Below are 23,756 nucleotides of genomic sequence, written 5' to 3' on the forward strand. Positions count from 1 at the left end.
CTCCCGTCGTACACACGCTACCCTTACCGCTTGGTTCGTCAAGAAAAACACCGGCCAAGTCCTACTGAGACGCTCATCATGCCCACGAAATTAAGCGATCCGCTGTAACGACACCTTTTTATATCGCTGACGAGCGAGCTTTATGCCTCGACCTTTCGTGAACGATATTTCTTATTTTCCCTTCTTTTTTATTTTTTCGATTTGAAGAATATAACGGTGCATGCCATTTCCTATCTTGCACTGTATTTGTAATTTAAAATGAAGTATTGGGTCCTAATGCTTGTCGCTCAAATGTCTAGGACAATTATTATTATACCAACTTAGAAATTGGAAAAAAATACGTGTATATTAAAGACACCAAGAAACAGCATCTGTACGATGAAGATGGTATATGCTACTGACATATTTATTAACGAATTTATGATCGAGACATGCGTGGATTTAAAAATTTGTAATCTACACCCAATGCGAAAATTTGATTAAAAATAGATTTCCTAAGACATTCGAGTCGTAGCGTACAGTGCCGAAAGGCATAAAATGGAAGAAGAAAACCCGACTGATATATGTTACAGCCTAATGCAATCCTGTTTGAAATTTTCCAATATCATCATTAGAAGCACAGATACATGTAATTGCCATTACTCTGCTAACGATGCGCTTTCCGATATGATCTTCTTCGTGTTATCTTCCAATGAATGTGAAAAACTCAGGTTCTCAGGTACGCCGTACTCGATTACCAGAACGTAATTCACGATAGTTAATCACGCGTTTAAAAAGCTGTCTCGGCGCGTAGCTGGCGTAGGCTGTCGTGCTCCATAGCTGGAAACGTTTCTTGAAACGCGGCTCGACGCGAGTACAGAGAGCAGTAATGTCGAGTGACATTTACGTTTTAACGACATTTCGTAAATCTGCCCGGCGATTAACTCGTAAATTAACGGTCGCAATTGGCCGCGTTCAGCCAGCGCGAGCGCGCGCGCCTTAGTAATGATCGCCAACAGACGTTTAATGGTATTACAAAGCGTCAAGCGGTATGTAACCGCGGCGTTTATACGCTTCGCGGTGGAAAAACGTGGCCGTAAAAGCGGTGGTAAACCATCGAGGATAAGAGGATCGTATCGACACGGGGCGCGAGCAACGCGTTTCTGTACTCTGTCCGAACTTTATTGCACGGGATCGTAACCTGAATTGCTCGACCGCGACAAAGTCAACAGACACCGGCGACGGGAATACTTTCGCGCTACCTAGCAAGCTACGCCAACGTTATCTTCGATAGTTTCGCAAATGCGCTATTCTCTGGAAAAATGTCGCTCTTAACGGACACGTTAGCGCGGAGATAACATATCTGGAAAGTCAAACTTCGAGCTGTACTTCGCAATGTTTATCCTCGTGCGAATCACGTCATTTCTCGAACAAGTTTCTCAGTCAAAAATTCTTTCATGGTCGTTGGAACTTGTACCGAGGACATTCGAAGGTCGTGTTAAGGCCGTTCGAAACTCATCACAAGGTTGCGTACAAGACGTTTGAAGTTAAAGCCGTCCTAAGTCACTCGAGGCACGATCAATGTCATCTTCAGAGTATTTGAAGTTTGTTCAAGGTCATTTCGAGCGTATCTTAGGATCATTCGAGGCTATATTAAAGTTTCCCAAGAATGTATGTTTCAAAGTCGTTCGATGTTTACTTTGGCTCGTTTGATTCTACACGAACCAAAGTTATCACAAAGAATATCTCCGATACTGATTTCTTTCTGACAAAATTTCACGCACAATCCGTGATCTTAATCCTTAGCAGATACATAGCTTAACTTTGATTCTTAAAAAGGCCAATAAGCACGTAGCATTGAAAGTACGTGACGTTCACGCAGTTCTGAATTAGCGAGAATAATCCTCGTGCATCATCGTGTAACGACTGATGCCAATAAATTCAGATTGCCTACGTGAGACAGCCAGCCTGCACGTGCTAATTACTCATACAATATATACCCACGTAGACCTTACTTCACCCTTGGCACGCCAACATCAGGGTGATACTGACCTACGGGAGCCTTTCGCGTGAATCATGCCACGATTATTTTTATCCACAGCTGGGACCACAATTAAATCCATATCTCTTCGTAATCGGCTATATTTTCGAATTATTGTCCGTTCTAAAGTGAGTTATTAAAGCGAGAGACGAGATAAAAACTAATTTTACTAGAAACGTATCTCTACTTATCGCGACAAGTCGTTCCATTCGCACAAAGAACGCAATACGCATCGTTCAATCTGCTAGATTATGTCTTGCGTCAATGTTCCATTGTTTCGTCTGTCTCTCGATCTCTTTTTCCCTGTCTTTTAACTAACAAATAAATAATCGGCTATCGAATATGAATACTTTGTCGTGTTTTTGTTCTGTGGTCTTCAAGTAAAATTTGTCGAAGCTTCCCAACAACTAAAATCAAAACGAGTCAATGTCGTGCCACCGATGGCTGATAATACGTTTCCGTATAGAAGTTGCCAGATACAACTAAATAACAGTCCCCACTGGAAAGACAATTCTTCCCTTTTAAGAACTCGATGTTAATTAATAATCAAGATAGGGATCTCATTGCGACTTATAAGAGAACGCGTGAGTCAACGAGACAAATTTGCGATAAACATGCGCGGCATATTTGGTAAAGAAAGAGCGAGTGAAAGGGGGAAAGGGTGGCGACGTTAAAAAGGGAAGGGTCTTCGTTTGGCGTCAGCATAATGTAAATGTCCCCTGGATACGCTGCGACGATAGACGATAAGCTAATCCATTCAAGGTAACGCGCAGCTGTTAAAACTCGCTGCCTCTCGCTTTTTCCCTCCACTACTTTCGCTTTTTTCGCTCGTCATCCGCCTTTTTTCACGTTATTTGAACTGTTACGTTGCGCGTTAATGGATCAAGGGATCGCACAACTACAACGTATCATTTGATATACTTCGTAAGAAATATAATCGTCTAGTCCGGTATTCCGTTTATAACTTTATAAACCAACATAGATTATTCCTTCGAATCGCAACTTTAGATTTGGATTCTTAAGAAAAAAGTGAAACGCTAAATGTATATATATACGAACGTTTAATTTTGAAAGAAAGTTTATGTACATTAATGATCTTACAGCGGAACGTTCCCATATGTGATCGTCCAGGCAACTGTTTCAAAGATACCATATCTTTAAAATATTTTCTTAATCGTATCAGACAGAAATAAAATTATTTTAACTCTTCACTCGTGAATTTAGTTTTTTTAATCATTAATTAATAAAGAGGAGCATTAAACTGCTTCCTGAGCGCAACGGGTTCATAAGAATCGTTGAAGCATAGCAAAATGAGAATAAGAGAAGCAAAAAGGTTGGTGATTCAGATTCGTTTAGCGTGTGCACGGATCTCATTACGGCCGATACTCGATAGAAAACTATAACGCTTGGTATTTAACAGATTTCGTAATAGACTTTTTCTACCTGTACCGTATCAGCCAGAAGTTTGTAGAGCGGCTGTGTAATTGAATCTAAATTATAAACACGATCTACCGCCGATTTCGCGTATCATTAATTTTCAACTGGATCGCGGATACTGACCGCAACAGTGCAGAATCACACGGGATCGGTCTTTTTCCGCAAAAAGTCTCGACCAACAAGCGAGCGCTCCCATAATTGGTATCCGCCGACGCTACTCCTCCTGACCATCTCTACTAAATTCGCAACGCGGTTTTCTCGGCATACCGCGCGGTCGCGTCGCCTTGACTAATTAACTCGTTTAATTAACGCTGCTGCCTGCCCCATACTCCGACCAGCAACGCGGAATTTCGACGTTTTTCACGAATCATGCGAATTATATTTATCATCGTAGCTTCTTATCGATGAATTATCGATTATTAGAATATACATCAGAATTACAAATGTACAACAATCGCAAGTTAAAGTAGGATTTTTCGAGCCAGTCAGGCTTCAACGGTTTAAAATTCAAGCTTGGACGTTGGATTGGTCATCGATCTTTGATTTACGTTATTACGTTTCATAGTATCCGATGCAATAACGTTACATTGGTGTCTTGTAGTAGAGTCTTTGATTTAATAAGAAAAGAACGAGGACACATTGTGTACTTTTAGGTTCAAGAGGAAATAGTAAGAGAAATGGAAATATGAGAAATAATCCTACTATAGGATTACGAGAAAGTTAATTGGATCAAGCATGGATTTTAGACGTACGTAAATGAAAAAAGATGTTTTAAGAATGTTAGGTCTCAGACGGTATTAAATACAGAATAATTAAATATATTTACTACATTTACCTACGTTCACTGTCTTTTAAATTTACTTCGAACATACAGCGAGCGTCTTTTTAATTTACCGTCGTTCATATCATCTTCTCGTGACAAGTGAAGTTATGAGAGTAAATCGTTCGTTTCTCAATAAATGAAACATCAATCGCGTACTTGCGCAAGGAAGTTAAGAAATTAACAGAGAACGAACCTGATCGGTTTGGCTTCCGCGAGACGACACGGTACATTCACTAAAAAAATTAGTCCAGTACGTACGTATCGCGACAAATTCTTAAATTTATTCCCAAAAGCAAAGACTCCATTGCAATTTCGTTGTTCTTCGTTTCCATCTTATTTCGAGTCATTAGAATCTTCCTGAATTCGGCTATGAGACAACATCGATAAGGATCATACAAGATAACAACGCTGATAAGGATTAATCGCGGGTCAGAGTAGAATTCCGTAATCGCAGCCGCGTTGATCGCATTGGCTCGGCGTAAAAACTAATTGCTGGCGGCAATAAGGGCCTCGTTAGACCCGAGACAGAAATCCCCGCCCCCTTTCTCGCGTCTCATAATTGCCAGTCGAGCAATTAATTTATTTCGCTGCTGCGGCCGTTTCGCGACGCGTCCTCGTCCCGCCACGATCTCGTCGAGAATCGATAGACACTAGCGGAGCAATTAAGCTTTCTAAATCGATGGGTACACGTTAACCAGCGATATACGCGAACCTTTGCGAACTGGCCATTGAATAGGCAACCTTGCCAGTTATGTAAAATGAGAGCGATCGATATGATAAAAATCTAGGTAAATTCCAAATGCAGAAAATTCCTCTGAATATAATTGGCTTTCGTTTCACTACTCGTTTTTTCGACGCTGTTCAATTTGTATTGTTCGTATGCAAGTAGACCAGTTGGCTTTCTCTTTTTCGTTAAAGTGGCGATAAAAATGCAGTGATACATACGTTCGGTGTTGAACAAACAGAACCGTTTTAACTAGGTTAATGATGAGATTCTTATTCAATTCGAAATACATATTCAATCAGGCCGGCTATTATGGCTTACGTAGCCTGTGCAAATTCGTATTGATCATAAATAAATACATATATAAACATAGGATTAAATTATGCACAGGTATAATGAGACTTAAATATATATTAATTTGGTAATTTAGATACGAACGTAGCAATTTCACACGTTCGCTGCGGATTCCACTTTCATTCTCTGTGATAATCTATGCTAACGAACAATTTTCATACGATACCGATCTCTATATCGTGAAACTTCACATATACGTTTTTAATGTGAATTGTCAAAAGATACTTTTTCATAATTTCGGGATTTTCCGTTCATGTTGCAACATTCTAATCAATAGCATGTATGCTACGTAAATTATGTATAACTTAAAGGTATGTGTTGGCTCGAATGCGTGACTCGTACACAGTGAATGCGTCAAAGATATCGTCAACACTGTCGATATAGCTATTATTAGGCATTTAATTATTTGCGAAGGACAACGGTATGATAGCAGCAAATTCACTGTTAGTCGATCGTGTTATCTCGAGGAAAGAAGAAATGCTATGTAGGGCATTGCAGCTATGAGAAACGGTATTTTAAACAACAATTACTTCGTTAAGCATTTGGGTTAATCAACTTTTGTTCCCAAAGCCTCGATTCTGTAAGTAACTGAGCGAGCAACCGAGTCAAACGGTTCAAAATAGTTGAAACCTGCAGCGACAAATGCAGAAATAGTAATTCGGTAATAATAGCAGCGATTATTACAGAGGCGTTGTTTTACCGACGAACCAGCGGTCGACTACGACGGGCAAATGTCGAAACGCATCGTTGAAAACGTAACGAACTGCCTGTGGTAGAGTGCATCGAAGGCCAACGTTGACCAGGCCACTAATGATAAGTTAACGAGCAGGCGGAATGGCATGCTCGTTAAACACGTTGAAAATGTAAAAACTTGAGCCGGTAAATCTCACGCCATTAAACGTTCAGCGGCGGTGCTCAAGCATTTCCGCGATTTCGATGGCTAAATCAGCGTGTGTCGGGTGAACACTCTGCACACGGGCCGCAGCAATGAGCGCGGCACGTGCCAAAGCGGAAAAATCTCAGAACGAATTATAATTAGTGACTAGGATTTTTGCGTTTCACGCTCTAAATTGGAATCGCGTTCAGACTATGCTTTCCCCCTTTTCTCAAATGCACCGCTGCTCTGGCCTCTGACGTGTTCCGTCGACCATGTCGAGCCGCGAAACGTCTGAAAACTAGTTTTCTCCAGAAGATAGTATATTCACATCGGCAGAAAGATCTTTCTGTTTTTTGTGAACGAAGGTTTCTTTGTGCGAATCCAATGCTGATATCTTGAGAAATCAAAAGAATGCTATATAGGATATTTCAAGTGGGAGGAATAGCATCCTGGACAGCAATTAATCAACAATTTGTTGTTAGTTCGTTGGGTTAATCTATTTTTGTTCCAAAAGCCTCGACCGAGTGACTGTTGCGAGCAGCCGAGTGAAACAGTTGGTGGTTCATTGTCGAACCTTGAACGACGAAAGTACAAGCAGGAATTCGGTAGAAATACCTGCGACGAGAAATACATTTGTCAACGAATCATAGGATTGTGACGCGAAATTCATTTACGTTATCGTCCGTACAAGTTCGATCATTTTGGTTAATTTATGATAACACCGTTGGAATTTGGCGAAATTGTACAAATTATCGATGAGATAACTGAAATAAATTAGAAACGACGCTTAAGAGATTCTTATTTTTATGCAACGATCCAACATGATCGATCGTTGCTTTGTATCGTTGCTCTTATCCGCCCTCCCCAGCTTCTTTCGCTCGGATGGAAGCAATACTTTCGCTCCTCGATTGCTTTGTCTTCGGACAAGGAGAATTAATCATAGACAGGAATGAAATACATAGTTGCTGCTTGCTAAGGACTCCATGTCTGGTAATCTAATTACAACGCGGAAAAATCCAGTCCGATTCCATTACCGATCGCTACGATGTCGCAATATCGCGCCGCTGGTCACTCCATCGTCGCATTGCTTCGCGTAATCGAGCGTGACGAAGAAACTGTCGCGTGAATAACCCGTGCAGTGCTTTCAGCGTGAACGCGAACGACTAAAGCGGAAGTGCAGAGAAGAAATATCACCGACCAACGATATCATTGGCAATAATCGCTATACTGGTTTCACGAGCAGCGAGAAACGCGAAAAAGGTTCGGCTGATTTGTTCGCGGACCGAATGGAAGATGCTACAGTGAGGAAAAATTAAGTGAAAGCATCGAGAGACATCGTGGCGGGTTTCGCCGTGGCCGTGAACAATGGCTCCGCGGAGCCGGCTTACTACGTGGACCGATTGCACCAACAAAGAGTGCAAGTACAACAGCAACATTATCAACAGACGACGAGATACAACGTACAGCCGAGTCACGTCTCTGCCCCGGGCAAAGAGATCCTCGAAACACCGCGAAGGGATCTGGTTTACGTTCATTGCGCTACCACCGAGGACGAGGATGCCGAGGAGGAGGAAGAGGAACCGAAAGGATTAACCAGGTCTAGGTCGTGGCTCTGCTGCCCTGGTGATCGTAGCAACGATAGAACCGTGCCGATACAGGTCGAAGCTAGTCACAGGGAGAAACAGCAGGAGTCAGTAAGTTGGAATAGCGAACGAATTTCTAACTTTTTAACGCTTTAACTCTTTCAAACTCTGTAGACTTTTGATAAAACTTTGCGAACAGAAACGTACTTCTTATAAACAAGGTTTTTATAAAGAGAGACATAGTACAATGAAATTAGGTCGAGTCTCGTCGAGGAGGATTATGTATGTATCGTTTGTGTCTATGTCAAAGACTTGCGAAAGTTTATATATATATATACGCTGCTTCAAAAGGGTGAAAGGGTTAAAGTTCAATCTATATAGAAGTGTTATCATTAAGAGTAACTTGTGTACATATAAGAAGCGTTCGCTGGAATCTTCAATCAAACTCAATGAACAAGCAATAAAACACGTAGCAAATTCGCGCCAGTTCACGATGACAGCTGTTCGAACAATAATTCATGACCTACTCGATCTTCTCTCGTGTTAAAGTCCACCAGACGCGATTCTTCTCCGTCGTCCAACCGTTGTCGTCCTTTTAAATCGATCGAGTCCCAAGCATAACCCGCGAAATGATCTCGATACGTTGCTTCTTAACCAGAGTCATCTTCACCTACGTGGGAAGTAAACGAATTGAGAGAATTGATCGCGGTTGCCAACTTCTAGGACACGCTGTACATTGGAATTCGAGATTGACCGATCATGGAATAAATTCTCAAGTTTATCCCGGTATCGATTAAAGAACTGGAATAAACGAATGGCAGGAGAGCGTGAAGAAGAGGTGGCGAAACTCGATGGCGCGTCATCGAGGCCGCTAACGAAACGCGGAACAAGCTTACCGCCAGAGGCGAAGAGCATTCCGACATCCGATAATGGAGTTCCGTAATTTTTGCCGGTGTCGTATTCGATTCAAAAGCCGAGTACACGCCGAGAATGGGATCGAATCCGCCTCTCAGGAACAGGACGATGTTTCTGTCCTTCCGGTTCCCTTCCTACCACCTTTTCTCCCTTCTGCCCCCTCTTTCTCTCTATATTCACCGCGAAACGACTCGTTCATTTTTTATCCCTCTCTCGTCTTCTCTCGTTCTGCACGCGTCACGTTTAGATCGTCTCTTCCTCTCGTCTTCCCCCTCTTTATCCGAACAGTCAACCCCATCTATTTATCTGAATCCGTTCGTCTGGCGTTGTCTTTGCCCGTCTCATCCCTCCGTCTGTCTCTCCGTAAGCTTATGCAGAATCGAGTACTACCCTTTAAACTTTAATCCGGCAGGAATAGAGCGGCGGACGACGAGCCGCAGCTAACCAACCGGACGATCGATTTCACAGAGGAATTTCAAATAAACTTTCGCTCCCGTAATTTCGTTTGCCCCGCTCTGACACCTCCGACCAGGTCCCCGACGCTTCTGTCCGATACCATATTTTCCGTCAAATCACCGGTCCGGACTACGCCGTCTGTCTGTCGTTGCTGATTTCCCTCTTCCTCGTTCGCCATGTTTGGGCGAACGCTTACTTGGTAGAACGGGTCGATCGGTTCTTCTGCGCCACTGCTTTCTCACTTTCTTCGCGTGTAACCTCAGCGTTTTCGTGCTGGACTCGTTTGCTTGAAAACGTACGCCTCCTATCGGAGCTTCGTAAAAGGTTTCGGGCTTCGTAAATCAAAAATTTTCTCTCGCATTTGCGTAATTCGTCGTTACGCTGGAAATTTACATCTAATACGAGAGATAAGAACGCATAGGAGACATTTAATCGCAGAGAAAGATATAATTTGTTTGATAATATATTACTAAGTTGCTGGTGCTTATGCAAATTCGTGTTTTTATAAACGTAATTAAAGAAACGGGTATGTAAATGGGATTCATACGTTTTTCCATACTATCTGCGTTTTTACGATTTTCAATTTCCTATAAATACATTAAACACGCGCATATTACGCGTCATAAATAACGACGCGTATTATACGTATCGTATTAATCGGAAGATTCTGTCGTTTGCGATCTTTGTAAAGAAAAAGAGCCTCAACCAAAATCTCTAAGCGACTAGTCTTTAACACGATACGATCTTTTAATATGATATGATTCGTTATCGTGTCTCACTGTCTAGAGACGTTTTGTAAACATTCGACAGCTCCTCATCTGTCTATCCAAAGAAGACTCTCCGTTGCAAAGTTATCTATGATCCGTATACGTGTGCTTCATAGGTGTTATCTATAGATACGATAGGTATTCATATTAAATGCGATATCTAAAATACACAAAATTATTTTGATCGCGTCGTATCGATCTCGCTTTCAACCTTATTAAACCGAACCATAACAGCGAAACTAATCTAATTCATTAATAAACTCGAGAATACGTTTCCTGTTACCCTCCTAGGCAACATGTTCTCAAAAATTGTATCGTGACGAGCGGATTAGTTCCGCTACACGGAAGCACATCGTTGAAAGCAGTCCACTCCACGCGTGGAATGAAGACGGAGATGTCATTTTGCAGGCAACGTCCTTGCATCGAGGTAGAATAGACGTGTCTGTGGGTTACCTCTTTTGTCCCAGCGGTCACAAAAGGACCGTTTGAAACGGTGTGCTCACCCCTTAAAGCCGGTTCGTCTTCGTCCAACGAACTCCCCCGGTGGATCAAAAACGAATAACGTTGCTCGTCCCTTTTGACGACCAGACAAAGAGAAGAAAAAGGGTCACGGGGGCTTGGTCAAGGAACTTACCATCTCGAAAGGGGACACCTACTTGACCCCTTTAGCGGATTAACGGCAGGATTCATTGGAAAAATCTTGTTACGAGCAATCGGTGCTCGGTGATCTCATTACGAGCTCGCTGAATCGAGCTTCGATGCACAAAGTGACAAACATTGTTTCCAAAGCTGTCTGTGCACGATGCAACGTGTCAAGTATCAGTGTAGAAGAACAAACTTTTGTTCGGTATTAGAAACAACGAATATGTTATGCACAACATATGGTAAAATTTTGTTATACTATTCGTGACTTTGTATGTACATTATATACCATTATTATGGATAAAAAGATGTTTTGAATTGGCTTGATTATTGCGAAAATCCGATACAGAGTGTGCGAAAAGGGATTAAAGTATTTGTAAAAACCAAATGCTTGCGAACTAAATATTAATACAGTAGATCTCTGTTTATCTGAACATATCGAGGAATAAACAGTTCGTATAATAGGAATTTAATGCTTCTCTCTGCTACTATATCTTTTCATTCGTATAACAAAATTTCACATTCAGATAAATAGATTTAATACGCGGAATTCCATTTAATAGAGCACCGAGTACAATTTTATTCCGATAAATGGAGTTTCACTGCAAATTGCAACTGATCTACGAAATATTTAAAATTCTATTTCGCTCCACTGATGTGCTCCTTCTGTCCTAATGTACTGCCTCGTTTATAAGTATTACGACAATCTCGGTTTTATACAAAATGTTCCTGATTTTTATACAGATGATCGGCTGAAATCAGAAAGGAAACGATTTCCCATTCTTGCTAGGCAATAGACTAAGAATTTATACGAGTCATTAATAAGCGTTTTGAACACACGTTTAAGACACATGTATGCAAACGAGACGTCGATAGACCTATTCAGCTCGATGAAGTTGTGGCTCATCCTACGCGTTCGACAGGATCCTGGCTCGCCTTTTCCTCTGGAAATCTTCAGAGTTTCACTCGTAACGTTCGCCTTTCTCTCGGCGTGTTTGCCTTGAAATTTATCGCCTGTTTGCTTTCAAAAGCCAAATCCTCCTGAAGGGAGGCACCTGTTGGCCACGCACCCGCCCCATTTTTCTTTCCACGAGCACCCCACGATACATCGTTATACAACCAAATCCAAACAGAAACGAGCACTGTTCTTTCTCCAATACAAACTTTTTTTTCTAAAGAGCAATATTCAATCGGACTAAGATAATACATGAATGATTAGCAAAATGTTAAACGTACGATGGATCGTCCAAGTTGCAAAAGCAACTGTTCTTTTCTATTTTTAACGATTGAACAGGTCCCGAAGGAAAAATTTCATTGAAAAGCGCAGCATGAAAGTCAATCGCGCGAAACCGGATAGCCGCTGCATTTTCCTGGCAAAAAACCAGTCTTTTCATAGAAAAACTCGCGTTTCTTCGCCGATACGATCGATAGTATTTCAGCGCGTTCAACGTTGTTGCGTACTGCAGAGGCGAATAATCGAATTTTCTGCGTACAAAGCTGCGCGACGAGGGTTGACTGTAAAAAAAGAACGTACCACGGTCTACGATCCGAAATCGCAATAATTTTGCCACCGACGCACGGTACGTCGACTGCCACGATGGTTATCGATGAAAACCAGATTTCGCTAAATTTTTTAGATCGATTAGGAATGAGAGAAATTTCACGGACTAACAAATTTTCAACGATGTCAATGATTTGCATAACATTGTCGGAGGAAAAGTGCACAAATACGATATAACGTAATACAATATATATAACGATCAAACATAATACAATATTTTGCAAAAATGAAACGTTACTATTTAGTGTATATTTCAGGGCAAAACATATCGATATTCGCGTGGCAGTCGATCATGCCAGCTATGAAATGCAAATTTGATCGATACATTTGTTACGGTGGCACAACCCACTCATAAATTATCTTTATCACTTCCATAAGTTTTGCCGGATTTCATACGTATAACCACGTGCTCCTCTCTGATCGCTCGTATATTGTCCGTACCGCCGTCTATAATCGTCGTGAACAGGTCGACAACTTTCCACGGCATCGAGAAGACGAAGTTTGCCTTTAGTAAGTCCTCCATAACACGTCGACGAAGCTCGTCGCCAGCGGATTTACCCAACCTCCAGTTTCCAAGTAATTTCGTGTATCAAAGACGAGAACGACCTCGGATTTCCATCTATCCAGGGTAGGATATCGGGTATTCGACTGTCGAGAAAGTCGATGCCCCTCTCGGTCACCCTTGTCGCTGGCTTTGCACCACTTTACCGCAATTTCCGGTATCATTTTACGTGGTACGTCTCGCAAGAGAGAAATTCGATGGAATCGGTGATGAAGACACCTGCCTAGCCAGCTTGAAACACGCATGGCAAGAAGAACACGAGAAGGTAGAAGCCCGTGCAAGCTGTCTTCTTTGGTAAACGCCTGGTGAGTCATTGCGAAGAATTCACTTGGTGACCAGGCTCGTTTTGTCGACACGACACGACCGACGACTCGTTGTGCAACGAACTCCACTCGACTCTTGTCAGACTAAACGAATAACCTGGCATCTACGTGATTACGTGAACATCGACGCGACCATTTGCTCCTATCGACGCACGTGTTGCGTCCTCTTATTCGAACATTCAGTTTATTACTTATATCCAGTTATTTAAACATTTTGCTCTGACGCAATCATTGGCTTGTCGCGCGTATGCGCTTTAACCGAGCAAATAGCGTTAAATAGAACCGCAAAAACGCACGCCTCACACCTGTGCACTCTCTTGCACAATAATTTGCTAACATTAGATAGTTAACGAGCGACGAGTTGCGGGTTACGGGCTTCGTTTTTAGAGTTTCATCATTACGCGTCCAATAGGATAATCGGATGGATTTTGTATGGGAAATTGAAAATTGTTGGCGGCAAGTCCGGCTCGTCGTTCTACGCGAATGGATTAGCTCTGTGTCAGTTATCAATTTTAAACTTTCGCGTGACGTGCGCGTATTTGTGATTCTTCGGGTTTCGGTCTTAAAAATCGGATCAAAATCCGAAGAGTCGCAAGTATGTGAATCGTCAGCTATCCATAAGTTTTCTTTCCGCTCGAGTACGGAATTTCCAGCCGAATCGCGTCGCGTCTAATTGGCGAACGAAAGTAAGCAGGTATAGAGCGTGAAATTACTTCATTTTGCAACGGTACCACGGTTACGTTATACGTTTATTGCAACATCCATTAACATACGCGTGAATCGATGAACGAGCAAGATGACCAATGGCTTAGTCGAGGACCACTTGTATCTTTTACGGTACTGCGACATTCACAACTTCCGGCCACACGAAGGCACCGGATTCTTGTCGCAGTTGTCCGAATTACAAGGAGGAGCAACCATCATGCAGGATCGGCCATTCGGACAAGGTGGAGCGTCTTTGCAGCTCTTGCCTGGCAATCGAACGATTTCATCGTCGTTTTGCGCCATGACTATTGCACAGAATATTGCCAGGATGAACGCCAAGGTCATGGGAAATCTCATCTTCCTCTGTTACGTCCTGCACAGTGTTCTGAAAGCGTATTAATTCTTTATATTCTCGCGGTACCTCAAAGTATCAAGGTATTTTCACTAAAATGTTCTGAGCTAAATATGCTTGACGATACCAATAATATGAAGTAACAGAATTGGCATATTCGTAATTGTGAAAGCTTGTGGATCTGTTTCGTTGTTTGCAAAGCTCTTAATCTTCAAATTGTTCAATTTCGATTGAACTATAAATCAGAAAACTTAATTCCAATGTAACGTAAAAGAACGTATATATTATAGTTCATTTTTTAAACAGAAGTTGGATTTATAATTAATTACTTGCGTAAGAAGTTACGTACATCTGCGGTCAAAAGTCTTCGGACAATTTTTATGTTTGCTTTAAAGGTGAAAAGGTTAAGCAAAGAACGTTGAAGGTATTAAAATAATTAAAATACACGCAATTTGAAATTCGTAATTTAAAAAATTACGAGTAAATACAAATCGAGCTAGAGCGTACTAAGCATTGCCTCCAATCGATAGTTCACAATTAGTTCGAAAATTCAGTAACTTTCTCATACCGTTATCACAAATTTACCGAAAAGCGATACTTATTATTAAGAATAAAATTGCAGATAAAAGCTGTGGCTTTTACAGCAAATCGTAAAACCACTTAACGATATCTCATCGAAGAATAAGAGGTATTAGAGGATGTTTGGTTCGAACAAAAGCCAGCGAGTCTACGCTTTCGACGTAGTACGAAATTGAGAGCAATCAAATCGATTTTCCGAGTAAAACGTAAATCGTTAAACCCATCTACCATAACGGAAAAAAGTAACGCGTTGAGATCTCGAGATACAAGAGAAAAAGAAGTTAAGTAGATCAAAAAAAAAAAAAAAAAATAAATGCCTGGTACGTGTCGTGAGCAAGCCTGGTGACAAAACTAGTTTACCTGTCGTCGAGAGTACACGTGAGATACGCGCACGATCCTTTTCCTCTTTCTCGATAAGAGGACGACTCTTGAATGATACTTCGTAATTACGGGTCGTGATTCTTATACGGATCTCTCGGTATTTTTCTCTTCCCCTCTTGATCGGTGTATGTTATCACATGGCCAGGAATCATTAGCGGCTCGTCGTCTTGTAATGTTCGTCATGCACGGTTGCCCTCGCGAAGGGCACTCCGCGAGGAACGATGCCTCGCAAACAGGTATCCGCCCGTTCCTACGCATTTTTCCACTTTTCTTCTTTTTCCCTGTTTTCTGTGTTCGCGTTCGGAATACCGCGAATACGACGAAATTAATGAGGACCACCGGTAACAAGAAGAATCGCGTCTGGGACATCTATTTGCGGAAACAGCGCGACGATCCTCTGCTACCAGCTGCTTCTGCTCTTTAACGCGAGGAATTATATTTGGAATTTAACGTCGATAGTATCGGACTTTTTATTAAAATCACAAATTCGTCATTTTTAGCTTCACTGAGTCGTAATAACGATGATCGATAATTAACGATATTTGATACTTGGAATGAGAATGGTAGTCGAAATAACCAATTCCTGATATTTCTAGAAATTTTGTAAAACTAGCAACGGTGCATTTCTCGCTTCGAAACGAGACAATGTGTATTTTAAAATTGATCAGCTAATGGCAAAGTGAGTGGACGACCGTGTTCGAGGTTGACCTCGACAAGACGTAAAATTAGTCAATTATTCTTTCCTTCGCTAAGATTTCTGCATAATATATTGCAATTCATCGTAAGTAGGAATTTATTCGACAGTCAAGGCTGATCGAGACAGGAGATTGATCAAAATGACTGCCGTACTGTATTCTTCCAAAACGTAGTTTGCAATTAGGAAGATCCTTGCGCGCTTGTCTCGACTCGGCCAAGACAGATTGCGTCACGAGACGAGACAAATCCATGGAAATCGTCGAATTATAATATCACAGGATCTTCTTAATTATCGAGCCTGATCGAATCTCCTTGAAACTTTTATCAACTGACTATCATCGAACCTTTCAACTGAAGAATCTTCTAGGAAAGTGAGCTGACACTCCTCTTCGAAAGAAGCTGTTCGTTTCTTTCGGTCATTGAGGGTTTTTTTCAGTTCAATATACACTTATTCATCGACCATATACCTAATTCACTCTCACGTTGTTATACTAATCGCCGAACATCACGTCTATTGGCAGCGAGGATCTCTTACGTACCAGGATCTGTATCTTCCAAACGCATGATTTCTCCAAGCTAAGAGACTTCATATTTCGAATCTATCGTCTCGTCCCACGAAACTACGTCAAATTTCGTCTCGAAGAGCAGGCCACTTTTCGAATACAAAAGCCCAATTCCGAATACAAAGTTCCAGCATCCCTCTAACAGCCTGAAAGCTTTCTGTCGAACAAAACCAAAACAACGAAGAAATTTCATCAGCGATGAAATATGGTCGATGATTGATCCGAGGGTGGTCGGTTCTGTTGCAGCTGCATGCGGCCGCGTTATCATCGCTGCGGTCCGAGGTAGCCGAGCTGAATTCAAGGCTGGTGGCGGCGACACGAGCCAGGGAGGCGACCGAGGCGGCTCTGGTCCGCGCGGAGGTGCAAGCCGCGCGAGCGGAACAGAGGGCAGAGCAGCAAGCGGCGAGGCACGAGGAGAGGCTGACCGAGTTGCATTCCGTGATCGCCGAGCTCGGCAGGCAGCTCGAGAGGCATCGCGCTACCGTAATTGCCGAGGAGGATGAGTCCGGTAAGGGAGAGAACGAAACGACCGATTCCGTAAATCTGTGCACCGTGCTCGGTCTCTGCCTCCCTCCGACAGAGATTTATGGACCGAGGCCGTTTGATGTTTTAACGCGTTCCCCGCTGGGAAGCCGCTTCGCCGTTCGTTTCACGGTGTCCAACGACGTCGCCAAAATTCGAGATTCTTCGTGCAGATTTATATTTCTCCCGATCATGGTGTGTCCGTTTTATATTGTATTTTACAGTAACTCGTTGGTTCTGGGTAACTTTGGCCAATTGAATATTTTTTTCTTGTGAATTATTAGGTTGTTGAGTAAGTTGGAAAACACGATGGCATTTATACGCCTTACGTGCTATGTGTTTTATGATGAGTCGTAAGGAGATAAATTAGCAAAATAATTCGAGGAGATTTCTTCGTAAAACGACCAATTGAATAGATTGTAGCGCAAGTTTTAATTCGCCGTTTCCATTGATGATTATAGCGACTTTGAAACACTTCGTTCGAAGACTTTGTTCTGTTTCGTTTGACCCTTTCCAATCAATTTAGAAATAGAGACAAGCAGAGACGCGGAAGGGTCAATCACTAACCCGGTGGAAGAGAGCGAAGGTGGAGGTGACATTCAGGGTGATGGAGATCGTACATTGGGAGATGCCGATTCCAGCTGCTGCGAGGACATCGAGCCACGTACCGCCGAGGTATGTCTATCAAAGGATTACAAAGTTCTTCGGTGAAACTTAGAAGGTAGTAGCGTAATTGCCTGGAAAGTCTGGGAAACGCGTTTAAGATTTTGCAAACTGTAAAATGTTCGTAGCAGACGTAGAACTTCCAAACTATGCAAAATAGACTCGAAATCGAATCGGAAGAAGTTCCTTAACTCGGACGAGTTGCTAGATCTTGCGCGTAATATAGTTGCGATTAAACGATCATTTACATCGACAGAATGGAAGAGAACAGCTAGACAGTCCGGCGGCGTTACCAACACCGGAGCCAACACAACAGGCGGCCTCGTGCCAAAGCGTGGCCGTGGCAGCGTTACAAGAAGAGGTCACAGCCCTTCGAGCGGAGATCGCGAGCTTACAGGCTCAGCTGGCTAATTTCAAGAATCAGGCTAGCAATCAGAGGCAACAGGCTGGCAGCGAGTCGCCCCGCAGAGAAATACGAGTGGGTAGCACACAATCCGACCTATTGTAACGTGCTGCAAAATACGCGCACCCTCCGCATGGTCTCGACGTATAGAGACGTTGTATGATGTTACAGTTTTGCAACGAGCTGAACTGAGTTTTCGTCCGCGATGAAAAGAAGATCGTTCTTTTCATCTCGATGCACCCGAAATGCATTTTCCTCCTCCCCCTCTGGAACGAACCGTTGAATGCCGAACGAATTTTTTGCACAGTTACCCCCGTGCTTTGGCCAGCCTTTGATCAGCCCAACACTTTCACAAAAATATTTATCAACCCTTCCGACTGTAATGTTCTCCTCGTGCTCCTTTGATTTCCGCAGACAAGAGGCAACACCAGTTCGCCGGAACCTTTGAGTGCACCTTGCTCGCCACTCTTGCCACCCCTGCAGACACCGCCGACAAAGAGCGTAACGAGGGAGGAAGCTCCGGTTCTTAAAATAGCCGAGAGGGTAAGACTCAGGAGGACCGACGAGAGGCACATCACAGGACCTGATATTACCAACCTGGGGGTACGTTATCGTCTCGGGTTGTTCGTGCTTTTCACTCTTAACTTGTAGTTACAATGGTCTCGTTCTTTGAAGAATACAACCAGGACAATCGGATACAGCCCCGTTTATAAATATCAGGACACCTGATAATATCATACGAAGCGCGATAATCGATCTAAATTAGGAGGAAATGGATTGACCCATTAAAATTCGTGATCTAAAATACACGATAAAAATTGACAGAAACTGTTTGCAAGAGTTCTAGAAAAATAACGAATTTGTTTCTGTTTCCATTTAATAACTTTTTGGTCATTTAAATAGGTATGTTCCACGATGGTGGCTGAACATCTGGTCTCGGACCTTTTGGAGCACTCGAATCTTCAGGAATTGAATGGATCCGAGAAACAGTTCGAAGTGGAGACGGAAAGGTTAAACAGCAGGTTGGAACACGCGCGAGCAAATAACGCTGTTCTTGCGTTGACTTTGCACGAGAGTAAGGCGCAATGTGACAGGTATTTTTGTGTTCCAATTGTGAAATACGAAGTATCGTTAGTAACGTGGTGAAGCCGTAAAACATTAAGTAGGATCAGCTATTAATTTAACTGTAGCTAGGGCTAAACGCCAGATACCTATGTGTCAATTGTCGTTTAAAATTATAATCATATTTGTGTTTTTATCATAATGATAAAACAAAATGAAACCTAGATAAAAATTTTACTTGTTAAATATTAGAATATGTATCTTACTTTGTATATTTAATACGTTTTGCACATTACATGCATTCAGCACATTTTTGCACTGCAGATATTTTGAATACCGATTGATTTTACAACTTCACCATGTGCCATTTACTATACAAGTATGTAAAAAATATGTATAAGTGTTTCTCTATTCCAGATTGAGTCTCCTAGTTGGAAAGTACGAATCGAATGCAACCGCGTTGCGATTAGCACTCTCCTATAGTGATCGCGCGATAGAGGCTTACGACGTCCTGGTAGCGTTACTAGAAAGCGAGATCGCTCTGTCGACAGAAAGGAACAGCATCACGATCGATAACAGAAGAGCGGCTGAACACGTAGCCTATCATGTGTTGAATAAATTGGAGAACGAATGTATGAATACTTTAAACGCGCCGTGGGAAGATAGTATAGTTTTATCAGACGAGTGAGTACATTGCAAAATCTCGATGAGCTTGTAATTTTTCTTAATAATCTGGTATCTTCAGGTCTGAGGTGGCTTGGTCCGTGGAAGACGAGCAAAGACTCAGAAGGCACATTAGTAGACTCAAAGGAGAACGAGCCATGGTCAGATCGACTGTAGTGGAGTTAGAAAGTGTTCACGCTGAACCATTGAATTCAAAGAATACAATTTCCCTCGCCGAAGCCCGGAAATTAGATTTAGAAACAGCTGTACTTATGCAGGTCCGTCCGAGGCGACGATTAGCTTCGTATTCTTGGAAGTTCAAAAAATAAATGTAGTCAATTTCGTGTAGGAATTGATGGCTATGAGAGAGGACAAGGCGGAACTACGGGCACGAGTCTTCCTACTGGAAAAGGAACGAGCTACCATAGAATTGAAATTAAACGCACGTGATACGCAAATCACAGCTCAGCATGCTGCTATCGAACATCTTCAGGGTCAGCTCAGCGATACAGAGGCCATGCTGGCTATGGCTACGAATAAAGTAAGTACATAATGGCTATTTAAAACAAAAATCTCTTTCTCGAGTTAATGATACGATATAAATTACGTATAGGATCGAGGTTTAAGCGATAACGAGAGCGAAGGCATAGAATCCGAGTTGATAGAGGCACTAGGTCGAGAAGCTAGGCTAAAGGAACGTCTACAGGAATTAGTATCCACTTTAGACAAAGTTAATAAAAACTCTGAACTGCGCCATCAACAGTCTGCTGAGCTTGTTAACGATTTGAAAAGAGCTAATGGGTAATTGAATTACGTATAACGGTAGATTTACAATCGATCGAGAAATCTTATTTTTTAACTTTGTTTTTAGAGCTCTGGTACAAACTTTAGAGAAGTCTAAGAAAAAATATCAATCCAGATTAAAAAAGCTGGAGCAACAAATGTTGGGCATGGTGGAGAGGCATGCTGCTCAGGTATGAACAAGCATAAATGTGGTGTGTGATATGAAGGAAGTTAAGAAGAACTGCTAGATATCGTGTTTATACATCTATAAAACAATTTATTACACTTTGTACATGTTTTTGCATAAATTACATTCTTTGCATCTTCGTAATATTAGTCTTCAGAAGACCTATAAAAGTTTAATGCATTATTAAAAGCTTCGTCGCTGTGAAAGTGAGATATTGACGTTAAATGTTATATTTAAAAATTTGCTATTGCAAATGCTCACATGCTCCATCTTCATTCATTAATTTGTTACTACTATTTGCTACGATATACATTTATCTATTCACTTGTGCATTCATTTCTGCTAATCTTCGTTCAACTGCTTCTTCTATTCTTCTTCTTTTATATGTTGTATAGAAGTTAACCTCTCCGACATGCCAGTGTATCATAACGAACTCTAACAAACCACCCATTAAAAACATTATGGGTAAAAATCGAAATTCCCCTAAAGATTTTCCAGGCACTTTATTTAAAGTTGTCCTTATCGTTCTCTTTATGTTGAATTTTGGTAAGATCGGCATTTTTACAGTACACCGCACGCTGCCGCTTCTGCCATATGACTGTCGCCATCTTGTACTTTCAGTATCGAGCTGTCTGATTCTGCGCAGTTGCATTTTATCACCCTAATCAAAATTAGTGATGCAACATGTAACTAAACTACTTAGTTACAACTTTCAATTTTTTCTTTTTTTTACACGTATAATTAATTTATAGGTAAAATCTCTAAAACAACGGATAGCATTGCTAGAGGAGGAATCTACAGGATATAAAACAAATTTACCACTCCAATCACAGAGTTCTGGCGCCAGCGAGACATCATTATGACAATTTAGTGATTAATCGAAATCGATCAATACGGGCTCTACGAGTGTTTTTAAACTATCCTTCCCTTCGTTATAAAACGATCGAAACGGAGATAAAAATTTACGTATTTTTCTACACGAATAGTTGCCCAAGAATAATGCTTGATTATTCGCTTTTGTAATTATATATAAAAGAAAACAAGTACGAGTTAGTAGCTATCCTAACAAGTGAAATTACAAGCTAGGCTTACACAAAAATGCGCTGCTGACACATCAATGCAAGCAAACTATTTAAGAAAGTCCTCCAAGTATACTGTGAATTATAAATAATTGTTACATGATACTATATGTCATTTATAGACGATGATATTCATCTTGTAAATATGTATATTTCAAGCATTAAAGAAAAGCGTGATAAGTGTAAACTATGATGAAATAAATTGTGCTTTATTAAATCTCGCATTGTGATTAAAATTTGAGTGTAACTTCAAGTTGCTGATTCATTTTTTAGTTTTCGTTATTATTCCTTCCCTATCAATTTAACCCCACTTCTCCTTACAAAAGATCTTATTGTTTAATAGATTATTAAAACAATTGAAAAATTAATAGCAGTAACCGAATCAATTTATTTAATTACATATTATTTACGATCTTGTAGTTCTGATAGTCTTTTCTGAAATGCCTCTTCTATCAAATCATCTAAATCGTCAAGGGGCCTGTATATAAGATGCACAGCCTGCGAACCAGATGCAGTCGTAAGAAATGCTAATGAAATAAAGGAAATAAATCGAGGCCATGATATACCATACGGCATTGTACCAACTACCTGTAAAGAGCAAATATAATTAAAATCTCTTAAATATTTACAGTATTTTATCTTTTTCGTATATTATACCGCAATATTTAACCTCTTTCACACCACTTCGACGATATTTCACTACCAATAACGAAAGATTAATAATATTTTTAATAAATTAGCTTCTGCACCACTTATTCATTGTTTATATTAACTTACTAGCCTAGCTTAATATATTTATCCAGCAATAAGTTATAAAATAATACCTTGTATTCCTTACGATATCGTATATAACTTTATATAACCTATTTCGGAAATGAATAGGGTCGATAGTTTACTGTCAATTTTAAATATAATCAATGTATTTAAATAATATCGTCATAATAAAATACAAAACATAATTAGTCACAATTTTATATACATTTTAAGGTTCTTGATTTTGTTGTTCTTGCTGATCCATTTTTGTTGCCATAACCTCAGTTGCACTTTTCTCTGGAATGTCAGGTTCTTCCTCTCCCGGCACATCATTGATTTCTACACCCTCACCCTTATTCATCATAGATTTCTGTATTTCTTCTTCTAAGTGAACACACGCTTGTTCAATCTCATAATTTTTTGACACTAGTCCTACCCATTGTGCTTCTAATGCCCTTAACTTTTCTCCACCTTGAGTTTGCATAGATTTTCTTTGCCAATTAACCTCTTGAATTCTTTTCCTTAATGCTTGTAGCTGTTTTTGAGCTTGACTCACCAGTTGTACTAATACTTCCAAATAAGATTTCCATGCTTCGCACCCATATTCCATCATTAACTCAAGATTACAGATTCTGCATTATTATTAAACATCACAATAATATATCAATTTAACATTATATCCTCATCACAATCTCGTAATTGCTTACATATTAAACAAAAATATAAAAAAAATATAATAGTAATCATAGTATTTACCTGGTAGCCTGATGTTCCAATTGTGCACTGCTATTTTTTACACTTTCATTCCACGCTGCAAGATCATTCATTTTACCTGGTGGAGGTGGAGGTAACTCATAGCGCTTCATACTGAGTACTTCCATAGGTAAACGGTTTTGCATTCGCTCAAATTCATGTTTCATCACCTCTGTCTCAAAAGCATTAATATTTAATGATGGCAAATGTTCTAAATAGTTTTTTGTCGGTCTATAACGACGAGTTTCTTCTTCAACCATGGCCAAAGCCTAAAATATTTAATAACTACATATGAATTCGCAATTTATTTAATATGCTCATATAAACAATATAACCTCAAAATCAATTTAATAATTATTTATAACAAAAGAATTATTATGAATAACAGAGAACTATTACTTACTGCTTCTCTAACTCCAGGTTCATCGTATCCTTGGTCAATATATGGTAATGCATCAACTATAACTTCTCCCGCCATTTAAAGAAATTGCACAAATAAACACTTTTGAATGTCAATGTACAATTGTAATTCTCTGGCAAAGTTTAAATTTTGTATGACGTACTTCCG

General features: G+C 40.7%; 3 protein-coding genes and 1 long non-coding RNA gene across 6 annotated transcripts in view; 1 reads left to right on the forward strand and 3 right to left on the reverse strand.

Moving 5' to 3' along the window:
• LOC138183854 (colorectal mutant cancer protein) overlaps positions 1 to 21,672 on the forward strand; it is a 58,687-nt gene extending 37,015 nt beyond the window's left edge. For both annotated transcript variants that reach the window (XM_069121307.1, XM_069121308.1), the window contains exons 4-14: positions 16,567 to 16,828; positions 17,369 to 17,517; positions 17,762 to 17,983; positions 18,323 to 18,511; positions 18,812 to 19,002; positions 19,388 to 19,654; positions 19,716 to 19,911; positions 19,983 to 20,174; positions 20,247 to 20,434; positions 20,505 to 20,607; positions 21,356 to 21,672. In XM_069121307.1, the coding sequence (XP_068977408.1) occupies positions 16,567 to 16,828; positions 17,369 to 17,517; positions 17,762 to 17,983; positions 18,323 to 18,511; positions 18,812 to 19,002; positions 19,388 to 19,654; positions 19,716 to 19,911; positions 19,983 to 20,174; positions 20,247 to 20,434; positions 20,505 to 20,607; positions 21,356 to 21,466 (2,070 nt within the window). In that variant the 3' untranslated portion in view covers positions 21,467 to 21,672. The remainder of the gene's footprint in view (positions 1 to 16,566; positions 16,829 to 17,368; positions 17,518 to 17,761; positions 17,984 to 18,322; positions 18,512 to 18,811; positions 19,003 to 19,387; positions 19,655 to 19,715; positions 19,912 to 19,982; positions 20,175 to 20,246; positions 20,435 to 20,504; positions 20,608 to 21,355) is intronic.
• LOC138183871 (uncharacterized) lies at positions 20,668 to 20,911 on the reverse strand. The gene is made up of 2 exons (XR_011174192.1): positions 20,865 to 20,911; positions 20,668 to 20,765 (listed from the first exon to the last, which is right to left on the reverse strand). It is a non-coding gene; the product is annotated as an uncharacterized LOC138183871 (long non-coding RNA).
• A 374-nt stretch (positions 21,673 to 22,046) lies between the features above and the next one.
• Positions 22,047 to 22,258, reverse strand: sloth2 (ubiquinol-cytochrome c reductase complex assembly factor 6 sloth 2). Its single transcript, XM_069121343.1, has one exon. It carries the CDS (start codon positions 22,256 to 22,258, stop codon positions 22,085 to 22,087), a length of 174 nt encoding a protein of 57 aa, XP_068977444.1. The 3' UTR covers positions 22,047 to 22,084.
• Positions 22,047 to 23,749, reverse strand: BCAS2 (BCAS2 pre-mRNA processing factor). 2 transcript variants are annotated; one of them, XM_069121335.1, is made up of 4 exons: positions 23,592 to 23,749; positions 23,192 to 23,457; positions 22,662 to 23,067; positions 22,047 to 22,270 (listed from the first exon to the last, which is right to left on the reverse strand). In XM_069121335.1, the coding sequence occupies exons 1-3, from the start codon at positions 23,664 to 23,666 to the stop codon at positions 22,665 to 22,667; spliced, it is 744 nt and encodes a 247-aa protein (XP_068977436.1). In that variant the 5' UTR covers positions 23,667 to 23,749; the 3' UTR covers positions 22,047 to 22,270; positions 22,662 to 22,664. The 2 variants fall into 2 exon arrangements, with proteins under 2 accessions (XP_068977436.1, XP_068977435.1); XM_069121334.1 differs by lacking the exon at positions 22,047 to 22,270 and having other exon boundaries at positions 22,585 to 23,067.
• Between the last annotated feature and the right edge of the window lie 7 nt (positions 23,750 to 23,756).

The sequence above is a fragment of the Bombus flavifrons genome, chromosome 10 (genome assembly GCF_040668555.2).
Source record: "Bombus flavifrons isolate JBK064 chromosome 10, iyBomFlav1_principal, whole genome shotgun sequence".
NCBI lineage: Eukaryota > Metazoa > Arthropoda > Insecta > Hymenoptera > Apidae > Bombus > Bombus flavifrons.

Excerpts from the sequence above, each read along its gene's own strand:
- BCAS2 (XM_069121335.1), bottom strand. The coding sequence starts at position 23,666 with ATGGCGGGAGAAGTTATAGTTGATGCATTACCATATATTGACCAAGGA. Across the intron at positions 23,458-23,591 it reads AACCTGGAGTTAGAGAAGCA|GCTTTGGCCATGGTTGAAGA; the intron begins GTAAGTAATAGT and ends TAAATATTTTAG. Across the intron at positions 23,068-23,191 it reads TTGGAACATCAGGCTACCAG|AATCTGTAATCTTGAGTTAA; the intron begins GTAAATACTATG and ends ATAATAATGCAG.
- sloth2 (XM_069121343.1), bottom strand. The coding sequence starts at position 22,258 with ATGCCGTATGGTATATCATGGCCTCGATTTATTTCCTTTATTTCATTA.